The following is a 27,371-nucleotide window of genomic DNA, read 5'->3' as shown; positions in this document are numbered from 1 at the left end:
GCCAGGATGGTCTCCATCTCCTGACCTTGTGATCCACCTGCCTCAGCCTCCCAAAGTGCTGGGACTACAGGCGTGAGCCACTGTGCACAGCCAGCATGTCATTTTTTAACAGGTTTATTGGGGTATAACTGATACATAAACCAAACATATTTATGTACAACTGGGTACATTTTGACACACATATATACCTATGCAACAACCATCATCACAGTCAAAACAGAGAACACATCCATCCATCACTGCCATAAGATTCCTGGTGTCCCTTCATAATGCCTCTCTCCCACACCTCTAGTCCCCAGACTGCCAATCTGCTTTCTCTCATTATATATTTTGTATTTTCTAGAATGTTATGTAAGTAGAATCCTACAGTATGTATCCTTTTTCTGTCTGGCTTATTTTACTCAGCATGATTATTTTAGATTTTATCCATGTTATGATGTGTATCAGTAGTTTATTCCTTTGTATTGCTGATTAGTGTTTCCATGGTTTGGATGTGCCACAATTTTGTTTGTCCATTCATCCGATGATGAATATTTGGTTGTTTCCAATTTGGAGATATTACAGATAAAGTTGCTGTGAACGTTTGTGTACAATTTTGTGTATAGACATGTGCTGTCTTTCTCTTGAGTAGGCACTTAGGAGTGGAATGTCTGGATCATATGGCAGATGTAATGTTTAGCTTTAGAAGAAACAGACAACTCTTTTCCAAAAAAATTGTATCATTTACATTTCTACTTGCACTGTGTATGAGTTTCAGTTGTTCCACATCCTCACCAACACTCTATATGGCCAGTCTCACTAATTTTAGACATTCTGATAGATATGAAGTGATATTGCATTGTGGTTTTAATTTATATTTTCTTAATGTCTAATGATATTGAGCATCTTTTCATGTGCTTATTTTCCACCAATTTTTTTTTTTTTTTTTTTTTTTTTTTTTTTGGTGAATTATCTGTTCAAATCTTTTGCCGATTTTTTTTTAAATTTTAAGTTCTGAGGTACATGTGCAGGGTGTGCAAGTTTGTTACATAGGTAAGTATGTGCCATGGTGATTTGCTGCACCTCTCAACCCATCACCTAGGTATTAAGCCCAGCATCCATTAGCTATTTTCCCTAGCCCTCCGTGTGTCTGTGTGTTCACATTGTTCAGCTCCCACTTATAAGTGAGAACATGTGGTATTTGGTTTTCTGTTCCTGCATTAGTTTGATGAGGATGATGGCTTCCAGCTCCATCCATGTCCCTGCAATGGACTTGATCTCATTACTTTTTATTGCAGTATAGTATTCCATGGTGTATATATACCACATTTTCTTTATCCAGTCTATCATTGATGGGCATTTGGGTTGATTCCAAATAGCCCATTCTTTGCTGTTGTGAATAGTGCTGCAATGGATGTACATGCGTATGTATCTTTATAATGGAATGATTTATATTCCTTTGGGTATATACCCAGTAATGGGACTGCTGGGTCAAATGGTATTTCTGGTGCTGGGTCTTTGAGGAATCACCACACTGTCTTCCAAAATGGTTGAGTTAATGTACATTCCCACCAACAGTGTAAAAGTGTTCCTATTTCTCTGTAGCCTTGCCAGCATCTGTTGTTTCTTGACTTTTTAATAATTGCCATTCTGACTGGTGTGAGATGGTATCTCATTGTGGTTTTGATTTGCATTTCTCTAATGATCAGTGATACTGAGCTTGAGCTTTTTTCATACGTTTGTGGCTGCATAAATGTCTTCTTTTGAGAATTGTCTGTTCATGTCCTTTGCTTACTTTTTAATGGGGTTATTTGATTTTTTCTTGTAAATTTGTTTAAGTTCCTTGTAGATTCTGGATATTAGGCCTTTGTCAGATGGATAGATTGCAAAAGTTTTCTCCCATTCTGTAGGTTGTCTGTTCACCCTGATGATAGTTTCTTTAGCTGTGCAGAAGCTCTTCAGTTTAATTAGATCCCATTTGTCAAGTCTTGCTTTTGTGGCAATTGCTTTTGACATTTTTGTCATGAAACCTTTGCCTGTTCCATGTCCTGAATGGTATTGCGTAGATTTTCTTCTAGGGTTTTTATAGTTTTGGGTTTTACATTTACATCTTTAATCCGTCTTGAGTTAATTTTTGTGTAAGGTGTAAAGAAGGGTTCCAGTTTCAATTTTCTGCATATGGCTAGCCAGTTTTCCCAGCACCATTTAATAAATAGGGAATCCTTTTCCCATTGCTTGTTTTTGTCAGTTTTGTCAAAGATCAAATGGCTGTAGATGTGCGGTCTTATTTCTGAGTTCTCTATTCTGTTCCATTGGTCTATGTGTCTGTTTTTGTACCGGTAGCATGCTGTACTGTACCTTGTAGTATAGTTTGAAGTCAGATAGCGTGATGCCTCCAGCTTTGTTCTTTTTGCTTACAATTGTCTTGACTGTACAGGCTCTTTTTCACTTCCATATTGAATTTTAAAATACTTTTTTCTAATTCTGTGAAGAATGTCAATGGTAGTTTAATGGGAATAGCATTGAATTTATAAATTACTTTGGGCAGTATGGCCGTTTTCACGATATTGATTCCTCCTATCTGGGAGCATGGAGTGTTTTTCCATTTGTATGTGTCCTCTCTGATTTCCTCGAGCAGTGGTTTGTAGTCCTCCTTGAAGAGGTCCTTCATTCCCCTTGTTAGCTGTGTTCCTAGGTATTGTAATGTCTTTGTAGCAATTGTAAATGGGAGTTCATTCATGATTTGGCTCTTTGCTTGTCTGTTGTTGGTGTACAGGAATGCTTGTGATTTCTGCACATTGACTGTATCTTGAGACTTTGCTGAAGTTGCTTATCAGTTTAGGTAGCTTTTGGGGTGAGACGATGGGGTTTTCTAGATAGAAGATTATGTCATATGCAGAAAAAAAATTTGACTTTCTCTCTTCCTATTTGAATACCCTTTATTTCTTTCTCTTGCCTGATTGCCCTGGACAGAACTTCCAATACTATGTTGAGTAGGAGTGGGGAGAGAGGGCGTCCTGTCTTGTGCCAGTTTTCAAAGGGAATGCTTCCAGCTTTTGCCCATTCAGTATGATATTGGCTGTGGGTTTGTTATAAATCACTCTTATTATTTTGAGGTATGTTCCATCAATACCTAGTTTATTGAGAGTTTTTAGCATGAAGGGATGTTGAATTTTATCAAAGGCCTTTTCTGTGTCTATTGAGATAATCATGTGGTTTTTGTCATTGGTTCTGTTTATGTGATGGATTACATTTATTGATTTGTGTATGTTGAACCAGCATTGCATCCTGGGGATGAAGCTGACTTGATCATGGTAGATAAGCTTTTTGATGTGCTGCTGAACTTGGTTTGCCAGTATTTTATTGAGGATTTTTACATCAATGTTCTTCAGGGATATTGGCCTGAAGTTTTGTTGTTGTTGTTGTTGTTGTATCTCTGCCAGATTTTGGTATCAGGATGATGCTGGCCTCATAAAATGAGTTAGCGAGGAGTCCCTCTTTTTCTGTTGTTTGGAATAGTTGCAGAAGATATGGTATCAGCTCCTCTTTTTATCTCTGAATTCGGCTGTAAATCCATCTGATCCTGGGCTTTCCTTGGATGGTAGGCTACTTATTACTGCCCCAATTTCAGAACTCGTTATGGGTCTATTCAGGTATTCAACTTCTTCCTGGTTCAGTCTTGGGAGGATGTATGTGTCCAAGAATTTATCCATTTCTTCTAGATTTTCCAGTTTATTTGTATAGAGGTGTTTATAGTATTCTCTGATGGTTATTTGTATTTCTGTGGGATCAATGGTGATGTCCCCTTTATCATTTTTTATTGTGTCTGTTTGATTCTTCTTCTTTTCTTTATTAGTCTAGTAGTGGTCTATTTTATTAATCTTTCCAAAAAGTGACTCCTGGATTCGTTGATTTTTTTGAAGGGTTTTTCATGTCTCTATCTCCTGCAGTTCCACTGTGACCTTGGTTATTTCTTATCTTCTGCTAGCTTTGGGGTTTGTTTGCTCTTGGTTCTCTAGTTCTTTTAGTTGTGATGTTAGGGTATTGATTGGAGATCTTTCTAGCTTTTTAATGTGGGCATTTAGTGCTATCCATTTCCCTCTTAACACTGCTTTAGCTGTGTCCCAGAGATTCTGGTATGTTGTCTCTTTGTTCTCATAGTGTCACATAACTTCTTGATTTCTGCCTTAATTTCATTATTTACCGAGGAGTCGTTCAGGAGCAAGTTGTTCAATTTTCATGTAGTTGTGTAGTTTTTAGTTAGTTTCTTAGTCTTGAGTTCTAATTTGATTGTCCCGTGGTCTGAGAGACTGTTTGATTTCAATTCTTTTGCATTTGCTGAGGAGTGTTCTACTTTCAATTATGTCATCAATTTTAGAGTAAGTGCCATGTGGCACCAAGAAGAATGTACATTCTATTGTTTTTGGATAGAGAGTTCTGTAGATATCTATCAGGTCCACTTGATCCAGAGCTGAGTTCAAGTCCTAAATATACTTGCTAATTTTCTGTCTCAATGATCTAACACTGACAGTGGGGTGTTAAAGTCTCCCACTATTACTATGTGGGAGTATAAGTCTCTTTGGAGGTCTTTAAGAACTTGTTTTATAGATCTGGGTCCTCCTGTATTGGGTGTATAGATATTTAGGATAGTTAGCTCTTGTTGAATTGAACCCTTCAGCATTATGTAAAGCCCTTCTTTGTCTTTTTTGATCTTTGTTGGTTTAAAGTCTGTTTTGTCAGAAACTGGGATTGCAACCCCTGCTTTTTTTTTTTTTTCTTTCCATTTGCTTGGTAAGTTTTCCTCCATCCCTTTATTTTGAGCCTGTGTGTGTCTTTGCAAGTGAGATGGGTCTCCTGAATACAGCACACCAATGGGTCTTGACTCTTTATCCAATTTGCCATTCTGTGTCTTTTAATTGGGGCATTTAGCCCATTTACATTTAAGGTTAACGTTGTTATGTATGATTTGATCCCGTCATCATGGTGCTAGCTGGTTATTTTGCAGACTTGCTATTGTAGTTGCTTCACAGTGTCATTGCTTTGTGTACTTCAATGTGTTTTTGTAGTGCGTGGTAATAGTTTTTCCTTTCCATATTTAGTGCTTCCTTCAGGAGTTCTTGCAAGGTGGTGATAAGTTCCCTCAGCATTTGCTTGTCTGGAAAGGATTTTATTTCATCTTCACTTATGAAGCTTAGTTTGGTCAGACAGGAAATTATGGGTTGGAAATTCTTTTCTTTAAGAATGTTGAATATTGGCTTCCAGTTTCTTCTGGCTTGTAGGGTTTGCACTGAGAGGACCACTGTTAGTCTGATGAGCTTCCCTTCATAGGTAACCTGTCCTTTCTCTCTGGCTGCCCTTAACATTTTTTCCTTCATTTTGACCTTGGAGAATCTGATGATTATGTGTCTTGGGGTTGATCTTCTCATGGAGTATTTTACTGAAGTTCTCTGGATTTCTGAATTTGAATGTTGGCCTGTCTTGCTAGGTTGGAGAAGTTCTGGCCTGTCTTGCTCGGTTGGGCAAGTTCTGGATGATATCCTGAAGTATATTTTCCAACTTGAAATTTGGTTCTGTTCTCCCCATCTCTTCCAGGTACCCTAATCAGCCATAGGTTCGGTATTTTTACATAATCCCATAGTTCTCAGAGGTTTTGTTCATTCCTTTTCACTCTTTTTTCTCTAACCTTGTCTGCCTGTCTTATTTCAGCAAGATAGTCATCAAGCTCTGAGATTCTTTCCTCTGCTTGGTCTCTTTAGCTGTTGATACTTGTGGTTGCATTGTGAATTTCACATTGTGTTTTTCAGCTCCATCAGGTTGTTACAGCTCCTATAATGTTCATGGTTCTTGGCTTCTTTGCATTGGGTTAGAACATTACTCCTTTTGTTCAGCGAAGTTTGTTACTGCCCACCTTCTAAAGCCTACTTCTGTCAGTTCATCCATCTCAGCCTCAGCCCAGTTCTGTGCCCTTGCTGGAGAGGTATTGTGATCATTTGGAGGATAAGAGGCACTCTGGCTTTTTGAGTTTTCACCATTTTTGTGTTGATTCTTTCTCGTCATCCTCAGTTTATCTACCTTTGATTTTTGAGGCTGCTGACCTTTGGATGGGGTTTGTGTGGGGTCTTTTTTTGTTGATGTTGTTGTTGTTGTTGCTTTCTGTTTGTTTTTAACAGTCAGGCCCCTCTTCTGTAGGGCTGCTGCCATTTGTTGGGGGTGGAATCCATACTCTACTCACCTGGGTCCCTCTTGCATCTGGAGGTATCACCAGTAGAGGCTGCAGAACAGCAAAGATGGCAGCCTGCTCCTTCCTCTGGGAGGAAGCACTGACCTGATGCCAGCAGGAATGGTCCTGTATAAGGTGTCTGGCGACCCCTGGTTGTGAGGGTCTCACCTAGTAAGGAGGCATGGGCTCAGGGACCGGCTTAAGGAAGCACTCTGACTGCCCCTTGGCAGAGCAGGTGTGCTGCACTGAAGGGAATCGCCCTCCTCTGGACTGCCCAGACTTTTCAGAGGCAGCAGGCAGGAAAGACTAAGCCTGCTGAACCACAAAGACGTTAGCCACCCCTACCCCCGGGGGCTCCTTCCCAGAGAGATCAGTTCTGCCCCTAAACCCCTACCTGGAGTTGCTGACATTTCTGCAGGGAGGCCCCGCCTAGTGAAGAGGAATGGATCCAAGTCCCACCTGAAGAAGCAGTCGGGCCACAATCTGCCACAGCCACTGTGCTGTGCTGTGGGGAATTCTTCCTGGTCCAAACCACATATTCTTCCCAGCACTGGCAGGGAAAAAAGGCCAGACTGGACCCACAGTGATGGCGGCCATCCCGGGAACTTGGTCGTCTTAGGCAATCTCCAGTCTGCTGCTGTTGGCTGCAACCTCAGTGGCCACTGAGCATCTGGGCAGCTCTGTACTTGGGATCCAAGGCCCTGTTGGTGTGGGCTCACGAGGGAATCTCCTGATCCACGGGTTACACAGATCTGTGGAAGAAGAATGGTTTCCTTAGGCAGGGTGCCACAATCCCTCACTGCCTTCCTTGGTTGGGGGTGGGAACTCCCCTTGCCCTGTGTGGCTCCCAGGTGGGGCTGTTGCACTACCCTGCTTTTCCTCGCTGTCCGTGGGTCGTGCCCACCACCTAGTCAGTCCCAATGAGAGAACCTGGTTACCTCAGCCTGAAAGTGCAGCATTTACTTGCTGTTTTCATTCTTGATAGGAGCGGCCAACAGCAGCTCCTTCTAGTTGGCCATCTTGGCCCCTTCTGTGACCTTGCCAGTGTTTTAATTAAGTTGTTCCTTTCCCCTGTTCTTCCTTCCTTCCTTCTTATTTTTCCTCCTGCTCCTCCTCCAGTCTTATAAAACCTTCAGTACAAAGTTGAATAGAAGTGGTAGGAATAGTCATCCTACTGTTATTCCTGATCTTAGGGAGATAGCATCCAGTCTCACCATTCATTATGATGTTAGGTTTTCCCTAGATGCCCTTTATCAGGTTGAGGAAGTTCCATTCTAATCATAGTTTATTGAGTGTTGTTAGTCATGAAAAGGTGTTGGATTTTGTTAAATGCCTTTTCTGCATCTATTGAGATGATCAAGGTTTTACTTTTTTAGTCTGCTATAGTTATTTACTTAATTTTTGAATATTAAACCAATCTTGCATTCCTAGAATAAACCTCACTTGGTCATGGTAAATTATCATTTTTCTATTTTGTTAGATTCGATTTGCTAAAATTATGTTAAGAATATTTGCATTGTCTGAGGATGTTGGCTCACACCTGTATTCCCAGTACTTTGGGAGGCTGAAGCAGGAGAACTGCTTGAGGCCAGGAATTCAAGACCAGCCTGGGCAACATAGCAAGACCTCATCTCAGCAAAACAATAAAAATTAACTGAGTGTGGTGGCATTCCTGTGTCCCCAGCTACTCAGGAGGCTATGGTGGGAGGATCGCTTGAGCCCAGAAGTCCAAGGCTGCAATGAGCTATTATCACACTGCTGCACTCCAGCTTGAGTGACAGAGGGAGACTCTTGTCTCAAAAAAAAAAAAATGCCTCCATATGTATGAGGATATTGGACTATAGTTTTCTTTTCTCATAATGTCTGTATTTGGTTTTGGTGTCAAAGTAATGCTTACTGACCTTAGAGAATGAGTTGAGAAGTACTGCCACATCTTTCAGTTAGTGGAAAAGTTTGTGTGGAGTTGTTATTTCTCCCCTAAATGTGTTATAGAGTTTGTCGATAAAGCTGTCTGGGCCTGTAGTTTTCTTTGCAGGAAGATATTTTTAAGTACCAATCTTTTTTTTTTATAAGATACAGGGTTTATGCAGGTTATCTATTCTTGAGTGAGCTTTTGCAATTTGAGTCTTAAGGAATTTGTCTATTTTTATTGAAGTTGTTTATTGGCATGATATTGCTCATAATATTATCTTACTATCCTTTTAATATCTAGGACCTGTAGAGACTTCTTTTTTTCATATAACAGGTTTATTGAAATATAATTCTCATACAATACAATATACTCATTTAGTGTACAATGCAATGGTTCTTAATATAGTCATAGTTTTATAACCATTACCACAATTTTTGAACATTTTTATTAAGCCAAAAAGAAATTCTATACTCATTAGCAGTCATTCCCCATTTCCCTCCAATTCCCACTCCCCCAGCCCTTAGCAACCACTAATCTATTTTCTGTCTCTATAGATTTTCCTATTCTGAATCTTTCATATAAATGGAATCACATAATTTATATTGTTTTATGATTGACTTCTCTCATTTAGCATAATGGAGTTTGGGGGGGCTTTTTTAATGTAATTTTAAAATATATATATATATTTTTTTCATAGAGACAGGTCTCACTATATTGTCCAGGCTGGTCTTAAACTCCTGGGCTCAAGTGATCCTCTTGTCTCAGCCTCCCAGAGTGCTGAGCTTACAGGCATGAGCCACTGTACCCAGCCCCAGCATAATGTTTTTAAGGTACAACCATGTCATAGTGTCTTTCAGTACTTCATTCCTGGCCAGGCACAGTGGCTGATGCCTGTAATCCTAACGCTTTGGGAGGCTGAGGAAGGAGGATCACTTGAGCTCAGGAGTTTGAGACTATCCTGAGAAACAAAGGGAGACCCCATTCTTTACCCCTCCCTCCCCGACACACACACACACAATTAATAGGGCATAAAGGCACAAGTCTGTGGCCCCAGCTACTTGGGAGGCTGAGCGGGGAGGATCGCTTGAGCCTGGGAAGTTGAAGCTGCAGTGAGCCGTGATTGTGCCACCACACACCAGCAGGCAACAGAGCAAGACTGTCTTAAAAAAAAAAAAAATTCATTATTTTCTACGGCTGAATAATATCTGTTTCATTTTATAGATATACCACATTTTTTGTCCATTTATTAGTTGATGTACATTAGAATTGTTTCCACTTTTGGGCTGTTATCAATAATGCTGATGTGAACATTTGTGTATAAGTTTTTTGTTTTTGTTTTGAGACAGAGTCTCACTCTGTTGCCCAGGCTGGAGTGCAGTGGGGTGATCTCAGCTCACTTCAACCTCTGTCTCCTGGGTTCAAGCGATTCTCCTGCCTCAGCCCCCTGAGTAGCTGGGATTACAGGTGCGTACCACCAAGCCTGGCTGATTTTTCTATTTTTAGTAGAGTCGGGGTTTCACCATGTGGCCAGGCTGGTCTCAACTCCTGACCTCAGGTGATCCACCAGCCTCGGCCTCCCAAAGTGGGATTACAGCCATGAACCACCGTGCCCGACCTCGTGTATAAGTTTTTATGTGATGTATGTTTTAATTTCTCTTACGTGTATATCTAGGGGTAGAATTGCTGTGTCATATGCTAAGTATATGTTTAACCTTTTAATTTATTTATTGAGATGGAGTCTCGCTCTGTCGCCCAGGCTGTAGTGCAATGGCGCAATCTCAGCTCACTGCAACCTCTGCCTCCCAGGTTCAAGCAGTTCTCCTGCCTCAGCCTCCCAAGTAACTGAGATTACAGACACATGCAACCGCGCCTGGCTAATTTTTTTGTATTTTTAATAGAGACAGGGTTTCACCATATTGGCCAGGCTGGTCTTGAACTCCTAACCTTGTGATCCGCCCACCTCAGCTTCCCAAAGTGCTAAGGTTACAGGCATGAGCCACTGCGACTGGCCTATATTTAACCTTTTAAAGAACTACCAGACTTTTCCAAAACAGCAGCAACAGTTTACATTCCTGTCAGCAGGGAATGTGTGTTCCTATTTCTCCACATCCTCACCAACTTGTTACTAACTTTTTTATTATAGCCATCCTCATGGGTGTGACAGTGATGTCTCTCTTGTTCTTAATATTGGTAACTTGTGACTTCCCTCTTTTGTCTTTATCAGTGTAGTAGAAGTTTATTGATTTTATTGAACTTTTCAAAGAACCAACTTCTGGGTTAGTTTTCTTTTTTTTTTTTTGAGATGGAGTCTCGCTTTGTCACCCAGGCTGGAGTGCAGTGGCACGATCTCAGCTCACTGCAAGCTCCGCCTCCCGGGTTCACGCCATTCTCCTGCCTCAGCCTCCGAGTAGCTGGGACTACAGGTGCACACCACCACGCCCGGCTAATTTTTTGTATTTTTAGTAGAGACAGGGTTTCACCGTGTTAGCCAGGATGGTCTCGATCTCCTGACCTCGTGATCCGCCCGCCTCGGCCTCCCAAAGTGCTGGGATTACAGGCGTGAGCCACCGTGCCCGGCCTAGTTTTCTCTCATCTTCTGCTATTTCATTGATTTCTGCTCTGGTCTTTGTTATTTCCTTTCTTCTGCTTATTTTGAGTCTTCTTCTTCTAATTTCTCAAGATGGAAACTAAGATCATTGATTGGAGACCTTTGCTGATATAGGGGTTTTAATGCTATACATTTCTTGCTATGTACTGCTGTACTAGATCTCACAAATTTTAATGAATTGTATTTCTCATTCAATTCAAAATGCTTTCTAATTTCCCTTTGATTTCTTCTTTGATTCATGGGTGATTTAGAAGTGTGTTATAAAATATTGAGGATCTTCCAAATATTATTCTCTAATTGATTTCTAATTTAATTTCATGTGGACTAAGAACATGTTTTGTATGATATGAATCTTTCAAATTATTGACTTGTTTTCTGTCCCAGATAGAATATGGTGATAAATGTCCTACATGTATGTGAGTAGAATACGTATTCTGCTCTTGTTGGCAGGAGTGTTCTATAAATGTCAATTATGTCAAATTGATTGATGGTATTATTAGAGTTTCTGACTAATTTTATTAATTATTGAGAGAGGGGATCCACCTATTGTTGTGGATTTGTCCATTTCTTTTTTATTTCTATCAGTTTTGCTTTATGTATTTTGAAGCTCTGTCAGGTATATAAACATTTAGAATCATTATGTACCCCTTATTGAAATGATCCTGTTATCATTCTGAAATGTCCCTTTTAATACCTGGCAGTATTTTTGCTATGAAGTCTACTTTGTCTGCCGTTAATATAGACATTCTGGCTTTCTTTTAATGATTAGTGTTAGCATAATATATTTTTCCATCCTTTTACTTTTAACCTATTTGTATATTTATTAAAGTGGGCTTTTCGTAAGGAAGATATAGTTGGGTCTTGCATTTTTATCCAATCTAACAATCTCTGCCATTTCGTTGACATGTTTAGACCAAGGATCAGCAATCTATAGCCCACAGGCCAAACCTAACTACTGCCTGCCTTTGGAAATAAAGTTTTATTGGAACACAGCCAAGTCCATTCATTTGTGTATTGTCTGTGGCTGCTGTCACACTCCAGTGGCAGAGTTTGCTCACCTATTATGCAGACCATTTACATTTCATGTGATTATTGATGTGGTTGGATTTTTTTTTTATGTAGTTGGATTTTAAACTACTGTGTTGCTATTTCTTTTCATTGGTCCCATCTGTTCTTTTCTCCCTTTTTCCTTTTTTTAAACTGCCGTCTTGGGGATTAATTGGGTATTTTTCATTATTCCATTTGATATCGTTTGTTGACTTATTAGCTATAACTCTTTTTTTATTATTGTTTTAGTATTTGCTGTTAGAGCATTCAGAAAATAACCACAAGGAATGACCCTAGGATGTCTTGATTCTCTTAATCTGACTCAATCTACCAGAATGTTACCTTTCTGGCTCCTGATAAATTAAGGCATAATGCCATAGCTTTATTTCCCTTGACTCTTTACAGAAAAGAAAGATGGAGTAAATAGGGACTTTTGTTTGCCTATATATGAGTATCCAAAATAGATTTCCTATATATGATTTGGATTAAGAGTAGAACTGCATTTTTAGGAACATTGACCTGTAAGATATAGTGATTAATTCATTAGTTTGAGTCACTTTTTGAAATAGTAAGTGATTGTTAAGATGCTCCAATGTAAAAATCTGCATCTTTGCAGGCTACCATCAATATTGTTTTTGATCGAGTTGGGAAAACGGATCCTGTCACAAGAGGCATTGAGATCACTGTGAATTATCTGGGAATCCAATTTGATGTGAGTGTTATATTAAGATTCAAGATACTGGTTTGTCATGTTTCTTTCTCTTGTATCTGCTATAACTTATTGTTAAGATTCTAATTTGTATGCTTTAGGTACTTGCTTCTGCTTTTGTTCTTCCCATTCTCCTCTGTATATTTTGACATATTCACATGGAAAATTTTTATATTTTGATGTATTCACATGGAAAATTTGTAAAAGGCCAAGATTCTCTCTCTTAACATGAAGCCAGAAGTAATGACTGATACTTAATATTGTCAGATGCTGATTATTTCTACAGCTGCTCCTCTGCTTCTCTATAGCCAGCTACCAGTTTACCATCTTCTCCCCACCAAAGTATTCAAATACTTCCCTCTGATTCTTGATGAGCTCTTCAAACGTACAACTTACCTTTGATGCCCCAGTGGAAAATTAACTACTAATTAGTGTTCCGTGTTAGAGCTGAAACGATTTCTGCTGTAAGAAATGATCTTTATCAATTAATGTGGACCTTGGGCTAAAGATGGTAACTGTCACTTCTGCACAAAGTTGTTTTTTTAAATTGGCTTTTTACTGTTTCATAATACTACTGTCATAAATACACCCTTGTCCTAATTGAAGTTCAGTGTATTTATTCATAAACCAGAGCCAATGACTCAGGCTGAATAGCACTTTAATGGTAAGACCAATGTCATATTCTTTTTTTTTTTTTTTTTTGAGACGGAGTCTCGCTCTTCGCCCACCCTGGAGTGCAGTGGCCGGATCTCTCAGCTCACTGCAAGCTCCGCCTCCCGGGTTTACGCCATTCTCCTGCCTCAGCCTCCCAGGTAGCTGGGACTACAGGCGCCCGCCACCTCGCCCGGCTAGTTTTTTGTATTTTTAGTAGAGACGGGGTTTCACAGTGTTAGCCAGGATCGTCTCGATCTCCTGACCTCGTGATCCACCTGTCTCGGCCTCCCAAAGTGTTGGGATTACAGGCTTGAGCCACTGCGCCCGGCCCAATGTCATATTCTTAGTCCCAGTATAGGCCGTTTAGCTGTGCTGTCAACCTAGACGCAGAGTGCATGCTACCCCCAGACATCCATCCCAGCCAGACATGCCCCTGATCTCAAAAGGACTTGGATAAAATGAAAATGAACCAGAGCAAACTGAGCCCCAATCCTTGAGAAACAGTTCAATGTACATGTTTCTTGATGCTAGATCAATAGTATATCCTCTTTGAGTGTGAAGGAGCATGGTATCTTTTATTCAAGTAGTATATAAATTATATTAAGTATGCTTTACAGGCCAGGCACTACTGTGGCTCACATCTGTAGTCCCAGCACTTTGAGAGGCCGAGACAGATCACTTGAGTCCAGGAGTTCAAGACCAGCCTGGGCAACATGGTGAAACCCCATCTCTAGAAAAAATATAAAAATTAGTTGGATATGATGGCATGCACCTGTAGTCCCAGCTACACAGGAGGCTGAAGCAGGAGGATCACTTGAGCCAGGGAGGCAGAAGTTGCAGTGAGCTGAGATAGTGCCACTGCACTCTATTGTGGGCGATAGGGTGAGACCCCTGTCTCAAAAAACAACAAAAAGTATGCTTTGCTATTGTTGCATTTGTGTTTTCTTAAGTGTTTTACTGGGCTGAATTTTTAGCAATGCTTCTCCTTTTCTGTACTTTCTGAGGATACTTAGATGGTCATGTATATATTCCATCTATAATTCATCTGTTTATGCCATATTTTGTAATTCTGAATAACGAATCTTTTAGATGTTAGTAATAGCAGCTCCCTTGCAGATACTTTTCAGAACTGAATCAAACACAGGGTCCCAAAACTCCTTCTCACTATGAAGCAGTGCAGGAGGAGAAAAAGGTATCATGTGGTTCCAGTGAAGTTCAGCTATTTCCTAGAATTTAGCTGAGAATGTCTATATATTCCTTTATTATAAAAAGAAAGATTTCTTGAAGTTTTGGTGGTTAGGGAACTATTATTCATAGAGATTGAAAATAATCAAGCTATTATTTAGTTTCTTTTTAATCCCTGCTTTTCATTTATCACAGTAAAACTGTATCATTAGTTCTGTTTCTTCTGATTTATTAGTGTTATTTTTATCACTCCTCAGTACTTACTGCCAGGCATGGTGACTCATGCCTGTAATACCAACACTTCGGGAGGCTGATATGGGAGTATTGCTTGAGCCCAGGAGTTTGAGACTAGCCTGGACTACATAGCAAGACCCTGGCTCTAAAAAAAAAATTTTTTTTAATTTTAAGGTTTAATTAAGTCTGCTAATTAAGATGTCTACTGCAGTCTTTCTGTAGTTGTTTTATTTGCCACTTACTTGCTTTCCTCTCTCCCTTAAGAAAAAAAAATCAGGTAGGGTCTAATGAAGTTCCTTCTCACAGTCACGTAAATGATCAGGATATAGATTTTACTTAGCCTTTACATCTCTCTGAACAGAGCTTTAGCAGCTGTTTTTTATTCCTGTTATGGTGGCAGGTGAAGTTTTGGTCCCAACACATTTCCTTCATTCTTGTTGGAATAATCATCGTTACATCCATCAGAGGACTGCTGATCACTCTTACCAAGGTATGTTTTATCACAGTGTTAAAAAGTACTGCTTATCATTTGTTTAATTAAATGTGATACCAGCTGGGTGTGGTGGCTCATGCCCATAATCCCAACACTTTGGGAGGCTGAGGTGGGCGGATCATGAGGTCAGGAGATGGAGACCATCCTGGCCAACATGGTGAAACCCCATCTCTACTAAAAATACAACAAATTAGCTGGGTGTGGTGGCATGTGCCTGTGGTCCCAGCTACTCAGGAGGCTGAGACAGGAGAATTACTTGAACTTGGGGGGCAGGGATTGCAGTGAGCCAAGATCGCACCACTGCACTCCAGCCTGCAAGACTCCGTCTCAAAAAAAAAAAAAGTGGTACCATGAGATAATTTTACCTAATTAAGAATTCTGCCTCCTGAGACTTTAAATAGTCCCAAGGATTTAAAAGACATACAACCGAATTTTTAAAAAGTTAAACTACTACATAAATTGATGGCAATATATTTATATCATATACCAATTATAGATAAGTACATTCACTAAAGGTAATAGAGAAAGATATGGTTCTGTTTTGTTCACTGATATGTTATCAGTATCTAGAACAGAACCTAGCACATGGTAAGCAGGTATTCAGCAGATATTTGAGACTGGAAGAATAATTGTGAGAATCACTTGTAGAGAAGATATGGAAGTAGGGGGACAGAATATAGCAAGTCCTCAATGTCATCAATAAGTTCTTGGAAACAGCGGCTTTAAGTAAAACTATATACCAAGTCCTCAAAAAAATGTTTCATTCAACATTTCATTATAATGCTGATGAGAAAAATGTAGTTTTTTTTTTTTTTTGAGACGGAGTCTCGCTCTGCCGCCCAGGCTGGAGTACAGTGGCCGGATCTCAGCTCACTGCAAGCTCCGCCTCCTGGGTTCACGCCATTCTCCTGCCTCAGCCTCCTGAGTAGCTGGGACTATAGGCGCCCGCCACCGCGCCCGGCTAATTTTTTTTTGTATTTTTAGTAGAGACGGGGTTTCACTGTGGTCTCGATCTCCTGACCTTGTGATCCGCCCGCCTCGGCCTCCCAAAGTGCTGGGATTACAGGCGTGAGCCACCGCGCCCGGCCGAAAAATGTAGTTTTGTTATACATCATTTCACTTAAAATCTCAGTTTCCAAGATCCTATAAATGGCATTAAGTAAGGACCTACTGAATTCAACTATTTTCTAATCAATGTAAGAAGACTTCACGGAGGTGGAAAGTGAGTCCTCTCTGGTAGGAAAGGTAGGGATTTAAAATCCAGGAGCTTTTGAATGAAAGAAGGGGTTGGGACGGGAAGGGATCTGCAGGCATCCAGCAGAGTTTAAAGAGCGCAGGAGCCTAGTAACAATTACAAACGCTCGCTCGCTCGCTCGGAGTGGGCTGGAGTGATCTGACTTAATGTTTATAGTGATGTTAAGTCACATGTGTTACATAGTTTCTGAAGTGTGATAGCAATAGGAATCCTTTCATATGTTATGTAAAGAAGTTACCTCCGGGGGAAACTGTAACTTTTTCTGCAGTCTATTTTAAGTCTCTTCTTTATAGGCTTAATCATATGAATTGTTCTATACAGGATTGTGGCATCGAAGAGACACTTTTAGTCAAATGTTAACCATATTTCTTATTGTTCATGACACAGGAATCTAACAGTACTGCATAAATTTATCTCCCTCTTTCTTGACAGTTCTTTTATGCTATCTCTAGCAGTAAGTCCTCCAATGTCATTGTCCTGCTATTAGCACAGATAATGGTAAGTTTAATGAGTTACCTTTATGTTTACAGCTGTAAAATATCAGAAATGTGCTTGATACTTTTAAGAATTTTAATAATTTCCTTTGTCCTATTCCTCACTACATTCAGAGTCACTTCTGGATTAATTCATTTGACTTACAGGGCATGTACTTTGTCTCCTCTGTGCTGCTGATCCGAATGAGTATGCCTCTAGAATACCGCACCATAATCACTGAAGTCCTTGGAGAACTACAGTTCAACTTCTATCACCGTTGGTTTGATGTGATCTTCCTGGTCAGCGCTCTCTCTAGCATACTTTTCCTCTATTTGGCTCACAAACAGGCACCAGAGAAACATATGGCACCTTGAACTTAAGCCTACTACAGACTGTTAGAGGCCAAGTGGTTTCAAAATTTAGATCTAAGAGGGGGAAAAAATTGAACCAGGGTCTGACATTTTATAAACAACAAAATGCTGTGGTAGCATTTTTCACCTCATAGCATACTGTTTCCCTGTCGGGTGATAACGACCATGAGTAGCATCAGCCAGAACATGAGAGGGAGAAGTAACTCAAGACAGTACTCAGCAGAGAGTGTCCCGTGTGGATTTGAGGCTGGTGCAAAGGCGGAGAGGAGCCAAGAAACTAAAGGGGAAAAATACACTGGAACTCTGGGGCAAGAGATGTCTATGGTAGCTGGGCCAAACACATAGGATTTCCGTTTTAAGGTTCACATGGAGAAGGTTATAGCTTTCCCTTGAGAGTGACTCATTAAAATCAGAGATTGTAACACTTTGGCCTTAGGTTCCTTTCATCAAGCATAGCTTGGTGTTGTGCTTGTGTGATCTGACATGAGTTAGCATCCCACACCTCCTCATCTGAGCCTACCCCCATTAAAATAACCAAGAGGTTATCTGTTCTTTTCCGGGAAAGGGGTAGTGTGCACCTGAAATAGATTCTACCAAAAGAGAGATTTCAGGTATGTCATTTTTTCTTGAGTTCCTGTCAACTTAGTATTATACCCTACTTTCAATTCAGTAGTGATGTTTCCTTTTTTTTTCTATCTGCCCCTCACACTGTGGGGTGAAACCATGAATAACTTTAACTGGGGGAATAAGTCACTTGTGAAAGGGAAATGTTGAAAAATTTTTAGAACATTCAGACATGCAATTTAAGAAAATTCTGAATTTTATTACTAAGGTCTTATTCTGTACTTAATGTGTTTTGGGTTTCTAGAAGCAAATGAAGGTTAAAGTATAAAAAGTGAATCCAAAACAAAAGCTCTATCAAGTGTACTCAAAAGGCATTTGTTAATGGTATTTATTCTAGCAACTACAACATTGTTACAAAAGCACAATTTTAATAGGCTTATCTGCTAAGATGCTTTAATAAGCAGCTATCACCTATACAGAGTTATGAATCATCTTTGGGTGCTCAAGGAACCTGTAGAAGTAAGAGACATCATCATACAGAGAAATGTAGTTAAGTTGAAGCTTGGAAGAGATCACATGAAAAAAATCTAGCTCTTGCCTTATCTCTTCCTAAGTTAAGCATAAATTAGCAGTCTGCAATAGCCGCCCGTAAGACCAATCACACATGGTGAATGGTTTCCAGTGGAGTTTTTCTTCTAAAGAGACAGTAAACTGGTCGCAACTCATTCCTTGAGAAAGGATTCCTATTAAATACCCAGAAATAGCTATCAAATAAAACAGCCAACGCTATTACTTGTTTTCATCACATCTCTGTATCTTCAGTATTGGAAGAAGAATGTGAGGCTGTACTGTGGGCCTGTGTAAAAGAAAACAAAGAATTTACAAATGGTAGAGTAATGAAAGAGGGATGATCTATTCTAGAGTTGCATGACTTAAGTCGGGGAGCAGGGTCACTCACTAGAATTTCTTACTTTCACAGCATGCAGTTGACAGCAATTGTCTAGAGCTGATAAATCAAGAAGTAAAAAGTTTATCAATATTGTAATGGGAACCCCCAGAAGAGCCTGAATCAGATGATCTAGGTATGACTAGAAGTCAGGTGACCTGAATTCTACACTTGACCATTTTCAACTTGCTGTTTGACACATTAACAAATTCCTTAATGTCTGTATATATTTCTTTTTTATAAGACTAGGATATTGACTTCCTAAAGAGAAATTATAGAATTTTTAAATGACAACTAAAATAGTGTTTATTAAGCATTCCAGAATACAAATCAGTGGGCATTGTGTGTGTTCATTAAACTGAGTTTATTAAAATGAGTATTCACCAATTAGCAGAATATAATGGAAAGAACAACAACATTGAGTTAAACTTTTTTAGAGTCTTGGCTTTGCTATAAATTTCCTTTATGAATTTGGATGTCAGTTTACTTTTGGACCTCAAGTTCATCTATGAAAAATTGGGCAAAAATATGAAACTGAGACTTACCAAGAAGTTTAATCCAAATATATAGAGAATGCTTAATCTTTCCTAGTAGTAAAACTGGAATACCTGTCAATTATTTTAAACAATATTGTCTATAACCATCACCATTTACATGCTTACTATGAGCCAGCCACTATTCAAAGCACTTTAATATAGTTAATATAATCTTAGTTAACATAATCCTGATAACAATCCTACAAATTATCCCTGTTTTATGGGTGGGAAAACTGAGGAACAGAACAAATAAATCCATTTCCTCGCAGCTGACAAATGACAGAACCAGAATTCATACATAGATCATCCAATTCAGGCTGTTCTGGGGGTTCCCATTGCAATACTGATAAACTTTTTACCTCTTGATTTATTAGCTCTAGACAATTGCTGTCAGCTGCATGCTATGAAAGTAAGAAATTTGTTGTCCTTGTACTGCAGCCTGTCCTCTACAACAACTTGATTTGTGAGTTATCTTTACATTGTCATTTTCTAGTTTTAAAAAAATCTGTGGCAAACAGACATTAAATATACTCATAGGGACTATACCCATACTCCAGTAAATTAGATCACGAAAAGAAATAGGCTGCCACTCACCCGTTCTTTTGCCATGTGCGAGTCATGCCCTGACTCCACCACGGTTCCTTCTTTAGAATCTGGAGGGGTGTCAAGTGGATCAGCCAAGGAGGAAACAATAGGGATTTTCTTAGCTTGGAAATAATCATAGGCCTTCTTTCCACAGACTAAAAGTGTGACATTCTTCCCACTGCTCTGGATTCTATCCACCACCTTCTCATAGGGTTCATCTAGCACATTCACCCCATTCACTTCAATGATGATATCTTCATCCTCTAGCCCAGCCAAGTCAGCAGGGCCGCCCTTCTGTACCTGTGAACAGAAGTTCTGAGTTATCATCAATTTCAAACACAGAGAAGGGGATGTCAGACTAGGTCTCCTTCAGAGGACAAATGAGGAGTTCAAGAATTTATTCTTAATCATGTTGTTATTTCTCCTTGAGGTATAGAGTTGAAAAAGATGTTCTAATGCTTTTGTATTTATGAAGGCTGTAACTTCCATACTCACATGATTAGTGGTATTATAACTAATGGTTCAGTGTCACATGTCTTCTGGGATGAAGGAGGATAAATAGGTCCCCCTTCTTCACTCCCAACTTGAAAGCTATAGGGAGTCTTATCAGTCCCTACAGGGTAAGGGGCATTATGCCGAATGCACAGAAGCAAACAAGTATGACTGCCAATCAGGGTTGATAGCGACTGTCAGCTAGAGTTCAGTCAACTCACACTGTTTGGAACAGATGTTTGGGAAGCAAAAAACACGTGAACTTATGATGTGCTGGTAGCTAACCTAAATGGTATGGGACCATGACAATATTTATCTGAACCCAGGTGAGACCCCTGAGTGTGTGCCTTCAATGGAACCTCTCTACTAAGCCGTCAATGGGTGGGAAAAGCTGAGACTATCCTAATTGTGGCTGTGTTTGTTGGGCTGCTGGAACCAGATTACCATACCTCTTTGATGAATGAGCCTGGCAGACCCCGAATCGAATTTAAGTGAAAGCCATAGCCATTTTCACCTTTAGCCAGCCTGCAGAGTTTAGGCTTATGAACTACTTCCTCTGTAGTATCTGGTGGACTTGAGACTTCCAGAGAAGCGGCAGTACGAGCTGGAGCCTCCTTGACAGAGCCATTGGGCAGTTCTTGACTTTGATAGTAGAGAAATGGAGAGAAGTGAGCCTTTTGAAAAATAAAGGGAAAAAACATTAACTTAGTTGTAACCATAAGTAAGTTACACTTTGTTAAATGTGCTAATTTTTATGGTATCATACATATTCCACTGTTCTTCTGGATATGTCTGATTGTAGGCTGTAAAATTTCTCTACTACCCCAACCAGGAAAGGTATAAAAGAAGATTGTGCTTCGTTGTGGAGTAATATGTGTATACATGTACACAAATGCACACATGAACATAAAAGCAGTATAGGATGCTGTACAAGGATCCAAAAAGATGTCTAAAAAATTGCTAATTTCTTTTGAGTTCATGATAGTGAGCAAGTCACTGAACAACCTATACATAATTCCCCTGTTGGGAAATGACACATCTGACTGACTAGCCCGGTACCTCATGCAAAGTACATTCTTCTGGCTTTTCCTTTCGGTCAGATGGTCTTCAGAGCTCCTTAAACACATTCGAAAAATGTAAAACACAAGACACTTGTGATAGTTAATTTTAGGTGCCAACTTGACTGGATTAAGGAATACCTAGAAACCCGGTAAAGCATTATTTTGGTGTGCATCCATGAGGGTGGTTCCAGAGGGGATTGGTGTGCGAGTCCGAGTGAACTACAGAAAAGGCAAAGGTGTCAGTCTGTCTGCTAGAGCTGGGATACACTCTTCCTCTCCTGTGCTTGGACATCAGAATTCCAGGTTTTCTGGCCTTTGGACTCAAAGATCTACAGCCACAGCCCCCCAGATTCTCAGGCCAAATGCACAGAAGCAAACAAGTAGGACTGCCAACCAGGGGTGATGCCAGTAGTGTGGCTCAGTCAGATATGGACGGAGCCACACTCCTGGCATCCCAGGGTTTCAAGCTTGAAGACAGCCTGTTGTGGGGCTTCTCAGCCTCCATAAATTCCCCTAATTAATCTCCTCTCATACCTGTATCTTTATATCCTACTAGATCTGTCTCTCTGGAGAATGTTAATATAACACTATTTTTATCACTATCCGAAGACTCAAAGCTACTAGAAGAGAACAACCCATATATACAGTAATAATTGGTGAGAGGGTGACAGCTATTATATGGTCACATACTGTAACAAAAGTTAATTCCAACCCTTTGCTGCTTGCCAACACCCTCCCCTTCCAGACCTGGGATCTGTGTGCTTATTTTACTACGTATTATTGTAACCATTAGCTGTCACTTGTGTTATGCCAAACTCTTCAACATCTTTAAATACTCCTAATTCATAGCAACTCCCAGACCATCCATGTGAAGAAATGATGGTCTTGAATACCGAAGAGGCATAGAACAGGAAACAGGACTGATTTTTTGTAATAGAATTATGAGCCTAACTGGCTGTTTTAGTTGAGACAATTAGAGTGGACCTGGGTATGGTGTGATCCTGGATCAGCAGCAAAATGGCTGCCCACAAGTGTCTGAAACATTTGTTAGGCGATGAGTAGGAAATCAAGCAATGGAAGGTGAGCACAGTGTGGGCTCTACTTCAAATCGCACTGTTAGCAGCCTGACTAAAATTAGATTTTGAGTCCTCTGGTTAAATCTGTCTTACTAACCACAAGACCACATCTCCTTCCTTTCTAAGTGAGAATACCACCAGCACAGAACCTCCTAGTTACCCAGTTCAACTAACTTCAGACCTTTTAGTCATATACTTGCAAGTTCCACAATGGAGTCTTTCCCCTCTTTAAAATATGGAAAACTATCAGGTGACTCATTACATACAAAAATAACATGTGATGACACTACCTAAACAAGCAAATCAACTGCATCTGACAGTCGCAGCTCATCTCGAGGCAAAGTACAGTAACATCAAAACACTTAATGAGATTTTGGCCGGGCTTGGTGGCTCATGCCTGAATTCCCAGCACTTTGGGAGTACAAGGTGGGCAGATCACTTGAGGTCAGGAGTTCGAGACTAGCCTGGCCAACATGGTGAACCCTCATCTCTACTAAAAATAAAAAAATTGGCCGGGCGCGGTGGCTCAAGCCTGTAATCCCAGCACTTTGGGAGGCCGAGACGGGCGGATCACGAGGTCAGAAGATCGAGACCATCCTGGCTAACATGGTGAAACCCCGTCTCTACTAAAAATACAAAAAAACTAGCCGGGCGACGTGGCGGGCGCCTGTAGTCCCAGCTACTCGGGAGGCTGAGGCAGGAGAATGGCGTGAACCCGGAGGCGGAGCTTGCAGTGAGCTGAGATCCGGCCACTGCACTCCAGCCTGGGCGGCAGAGCGAGACTCCGTCTCAAAAAAAAAATAAAATAAAATAAAAAAAAATAAAATAAAATAAAAAAATTAGCCAAGTGTGGTAGCAGGCACCTGTAGTCCCAGCTACTTGAGAGGCTGAGGCAGGAGAATCACTTGAATGTGGGAGGCAGAGGTTGCAGTGAGCCAAGAACACACCATTGCACTCCAGCTTGGACAACAGCGGGAGACACTGTCTCAAAAAACAAACAAATACTTAATGAGATTTTATTCATGCTTCATTCAGATAATTGGGTGTATAGTATATGCCAGGGACTGCTAGAGGGTTGTGTTTTATTCACTCATGTATCTCAAAGACCCACCCTGTACCCCAACCTACAGGGCTTACTTTGGAGAGGAGGGAAGGAGAGAATGAGGGCAGGCCTCTTTTTAGATCAAAGTTCTCTATTAACCAAAACAGAAAAATTACAATTAAATTATTCTGTGATAAGATCAGGAGGGGTCAGAATCCCCTTTACAACAAACAGCTGCAGAGCCACCTCTGATTTCTGCTTGACTTTTTCTACCAACTGTGAAATGACTCATCATTCCTGGCAGCTTCAGTTGGTTCTTAAGCCAAAAGCTAGCTCACTATGGCTTCTTTGGTCCTGCTCTGCCCCACAGGACACCTTTAAAAAATTGTGTAGGCCAGGCGCGTTGGCTCATACTTGTAATCCCAGCACTTTGGGAGGCCGAGGCGGGTGGATCACGAGGTCAGGAGATCGAGACCATCCTGGGCAACATGGTAAAACCCCGTCTCTACTAAAATACAGAAAATTAGCTGGGCGTGGTGGTGCGCACCTGTAGTTCCAGCTACTCAGGAGGCTGAGGCAGGGGAATTGCTTGAACCCGGGAGGCAGAGATTGCAGTGAGCCGAGATGGCGCCACTGCACTCCAGCCTGATGACAGAGCAAGACTCCGTCTCAAAAAAAAAAAAAAAAAAAGTGTGCTGCTTCTTACATGTAATAGCCTTTCAAATTCTCGAAGATGCTTTCGTCTCCAAAGCCTTACTCAAGCTAAATACTCACATGGTGGCTTCCAAAACCTCTTCCCTGGTTACCCTTGTCATTGCCTTCTTAAGTGAGGTTCTTGAAACCGGACACAATATTGATTTAACAAATAGAACATTTAGATGTGTGAGGCATTATTCTACATGCTCTAAATATTCCAATTCAACCCTCATAGCCACCCTTCACTTAAAACTAAGGAAACTGTAGCTACTACCCCTCTCTTAAAACTAAGGAAACTGAAGCACAGATAGAGGGGGTAACTGGATTACCAGGAATTTAAGTATGCTCTAACCAAGTAAGTACAGTAATGGTCATCTCCAGAAGCCAAGTGTCAGTTAATTTTTAAATTGCCAATTTAGGATGGGGCAACTACTTGAAGTATCAAGTTTCTGATCTTTTTCTATAGTCCTCGATCAGGTCTCACCATGTGGTATTCATACAATTTACTTTTAGGTTAGCATAGTACACCTGAAATTTATTCTTCTTTAGTTTTTATTCTTTCTATCCTGACTAAATATTTTGAGTATTAATTACACTCTCCAGCAAATGAATTATCTAGTACCACTTTAAGTATGTTAATGTATTTTCCATATCTCCTTTCAACTTTAAATACAAACAGTTAGGAACAAGTAGCATGCCATTAGAGACTTCTATTCAAGTTGATATTCAGGTTGATAGCAAGTATTTTCTAGGTATGATTGTTCAAGTAGTTTAAAAAAGCTATTAGTCCAATTCATTCTTTAATCCTGCTTACAAGATTATCTTGAAATATCTCATGAAAATGTGCGGAGGAGGAGTATAGTATAATGGATTATGAGTCCAAGAATTTGGGTTCAAATACCAGCTTCAGTCTTCACTAAGCTGCGTGACTTTAGCAAAGCACTTAGTCTCTCTAAGCTTCAGTTTCCTAATCTATGATGAAGGCCTAATATATCACCACCCATCATATTCCCCCCTCTGTACCACTTATTTTATTTTAGATTCTACTATCATTGTACATCACAGAAAACATTTATCTTGTTCATCTTTATGATCAGCACTTAGCAAGACAGATGGTACTTAGAAGGCCCCCCAGGTATCTGTTAAACTAGACTGAACCTCAGTTCTTGTGTTAAAAGTGTTAAAATAAAATAAAACCTTAAAACATGTAGTAGATGTTACGATAAAGAGCTGTTAAGAGAAAAGTTAGTTTGATTCAGCTTGGTCTTGGTCTATCTGTGTTTCTCTTTGATTTGCTAAAGGTTTACAAATTGTTTAATAATCCTTTCTAGGCTTTTATGTGCAGTTGATAGAACTTAACTGACCTAAAGCTTAAAATCTAATTGTTCCGCATTTGGGGAACAATTTTATTTCCAGGCTTATATTCTCCATAGATTTTCTCAGATCACCAAGAGTAAGTCTGCAGTTATATTCACAAATTGTTTGAAAATCTTAAGACCAAGGACTTAAAACCCATTTATCAATCATTTGGCATTCTCTTATCACTACCAATTTGAGTTGAGCTTCAGTTCAGCCTTAATGATGATTGTTAGGCCTCTTCCAGTTTAAGGAACAAAGTCCTAACTCAGTGCAAAGGTTGAGGGCATGAGGGAATGGGCCCAGCCTTAATGCATGAATATATGGCCTTGTATTACTTACCAGTCTGTACATGTTGTCCGTCTCTTTGTCTACCACCAACAGTGAAGTCTGATCTCCACCCTTTCTAATCATTTCCACCACACTGTCATGATCCAGGGTTTCCACAGATTCGCCGTTGACAGCAACTACCAGATCATTGTTCTTCAAGCCAGCCTCCTCTGCTGGACTTCCAGAATCTATGTCCTTGATGATTTGACCTGTCCTCCCCCCACCCCAAAAAATAAAATTATTAATAAGGCCCTTTAAAAAAAAAAAAAACATTTTCTGCTGGAGCGTAAAGCCCTGATGAAATAGATGTAAAAGGCATGCTGAGTACAACTATAGTCCCTTCCACCAGCATCCCAGGAAGTTTATAAGCACACTATCTAGGCTCATTTCCTGCTCAGAACTCGCTCCAGAAATTAACCCAGCCATTAACAATGAAGGGGTCTTATTGGAAATAATCATGTTACTAAAAGTGTCTGACGTTCGATTTTGGCACAACAGCATATTAAAAGACTGTAAGTTCCCAGGAAGTCAGTGGGCGCACTTGTAGCCATTCTTCTTATGTAAAAGCTGTCATAAAGGACAGGGAAGAATAAAGAACAAAACCTAAAACTTTGGACCTTAAGAAACCCATGCTGGCATTTTAGTAGCAATTGGGTGTATTCAGTTGTGAACGTATTTGTATATACATGCCTCCATGTGCCTTTGGCCTTCTGGTATCTTTACCAGATGCTGCCAGAGCTTTTTTTTTTTTTTTTTTTTTTTTTAAACAAGCTCCTGTTTCCCTTTTCCAGCTAGTTGCTGGGTATCTCCAACAAAATATCTCATAGATCTCTCAACTGTAATGTATTCAAACCAAAAATGAGCTTTGCCCATTTTCCACCCCAAAGCCCCTCCTCTTGGTTACCTGTTAGTGGAGCAACATCCTCCTAGCCACCAACACTTGGCAACTGATTCTTCCCCAGCATCCAATCCCTGTATCTAAATGATTGCTAAGTCCTCTCATGCTACCCTAATATCTTACACATCCCACTTCCTCTACCCTGAATGCAGTTTGTATTAGTTCCTGTCTAGAATTCTACATAAACTACTACAGCACCTTCCTACTGCTCTCCCTTCCCCAATCCTTCTCTTTGATACAGATCGGCCTTCAGATCCATCTTGATGCACTTTCTTAACCAAGTCACTCCCTGGTGCAACAGAATGAGTATGGGCTTTGGAACTAAACATCTATTTGACCTTACATAATTACTGTATCTTCTCCAAGCCCTCAATTTCAGCAGTTCTTCCTGCATAATTGTTAGGAGTAATTGAGACGTGCAAAGCCCCCAAGACATTATAGACTGGTTTTTTCTTCTCCCTTATACTGCTCAAAAAACAACTCCCCATCATCTAATGAGCCAAGTCCAAACTCGTCAATCTTGCATAGAAGTTCCCTTATCACCTCTCTCCAGCCTACCCTTCCAATGAATTCTTGCACCACGCATCATGTGCCAATTAAACTGTGCCCATGTCTCCTGACAGTGTTCACATGACTCCCCCCTTCCTG

At 40.2% G+C, this 27,371-nt stretch overlaps 2 protein-coding genes across 13 annotated transcripts in view; one reads left to right on the top strand and one right to left on the bottom strand.

Moving 5' to 3' along the window:
• The window catches only part of GPR89A (G protein-coupled receptor 89A), a 62,813-nt gene extending 45,000 nt beyond the window's left edge, over window positions 1-17,813 (top strand). For 2 of the 4 annotated variants that reach the window (XM_033197899.1, XM_033197895.1), the window contains 4 exons: window positions 12,383-12,478; window positions 14,949-15,038; window positions 16,729-16,794; window positions 16,938-17,813. In XM_033197899.1, the coding sequence (XP_033053790.1) occupies window positions 12,383-12,478; window positions 14,949-15,038; window positions 16,729-16,794; window positions 16,938-17,144 (459 nt within the window). In that variant the 3' untranslated portion in view covers window positions 17,145-17,813. The remainder of the gene's footprint in view (window positions 1-12,382; window positions 12,479-14,948; window positions 15,039-16,728; window positions 16,795-16,937) is intronic. The other 2 variants (XM_033197894.1, XM_033197898.1) reach the window with 2 other exon arrangements.
• Window positions 17,814-17,974: 161 nt separating this feature from the next.
• PDZK1 (PDZ domain containing 1) overlaps window positions 17,975-27,371 on the bottom strand; it is a 36,311-nt gene continuing 26,914 nt past the window's right edge. For all 9 annotated transcript variants that reach the window (XM_033197882.1, XM_033197879.1, XM_033197881.1 and 6 more), the window contains 4 exons: window positions 25,838-26,034; window positions 20,714-20,938; window positions 19,782-20,072; window positions 17,975-18,561 (listed from right to left, as the gene is read on the bottom strand). In XM_033197882.1, coding sequence (XP_033053773.1) covers window positions 18,508-18,561; window positions 19,782-20,072; window positions 20,714-20,938; window positions 25,838-26,034 — 767 coding nt within the window. In that variant the 3' untranslated portion in view covers window positions 17,975-18,507. The remainder of the gene's footprint in view (window positions 18,562-19,781; window positions 20,073-20,713; window positions 20,939-25,837; window positions 26,035-27,371) is intronic.

Source organism: Trachypithecus francoisi, unplaced genomic scaffold, assembly GCF_009764315.1.
Source record: "Trachypithecus francoisi isolate TF-2019V2 unplaced genomic scaffold, Tfra_2.0 Lachesis_group5, whole genome shotgun sequence".
Classification (NCBI taxonomy): domain Eukaryota; kingdom Metazoa; phylum Chordata; class Mammalia; order Primates; family Cercopithecidae; genus Trachypithecus; species Trachypithecus francoisi.
The sequence above is the reverse complement of the archived record's forward strand: the minus strand, read 5'-3'. Positions and strand labels throughout refer to the sequence as shown.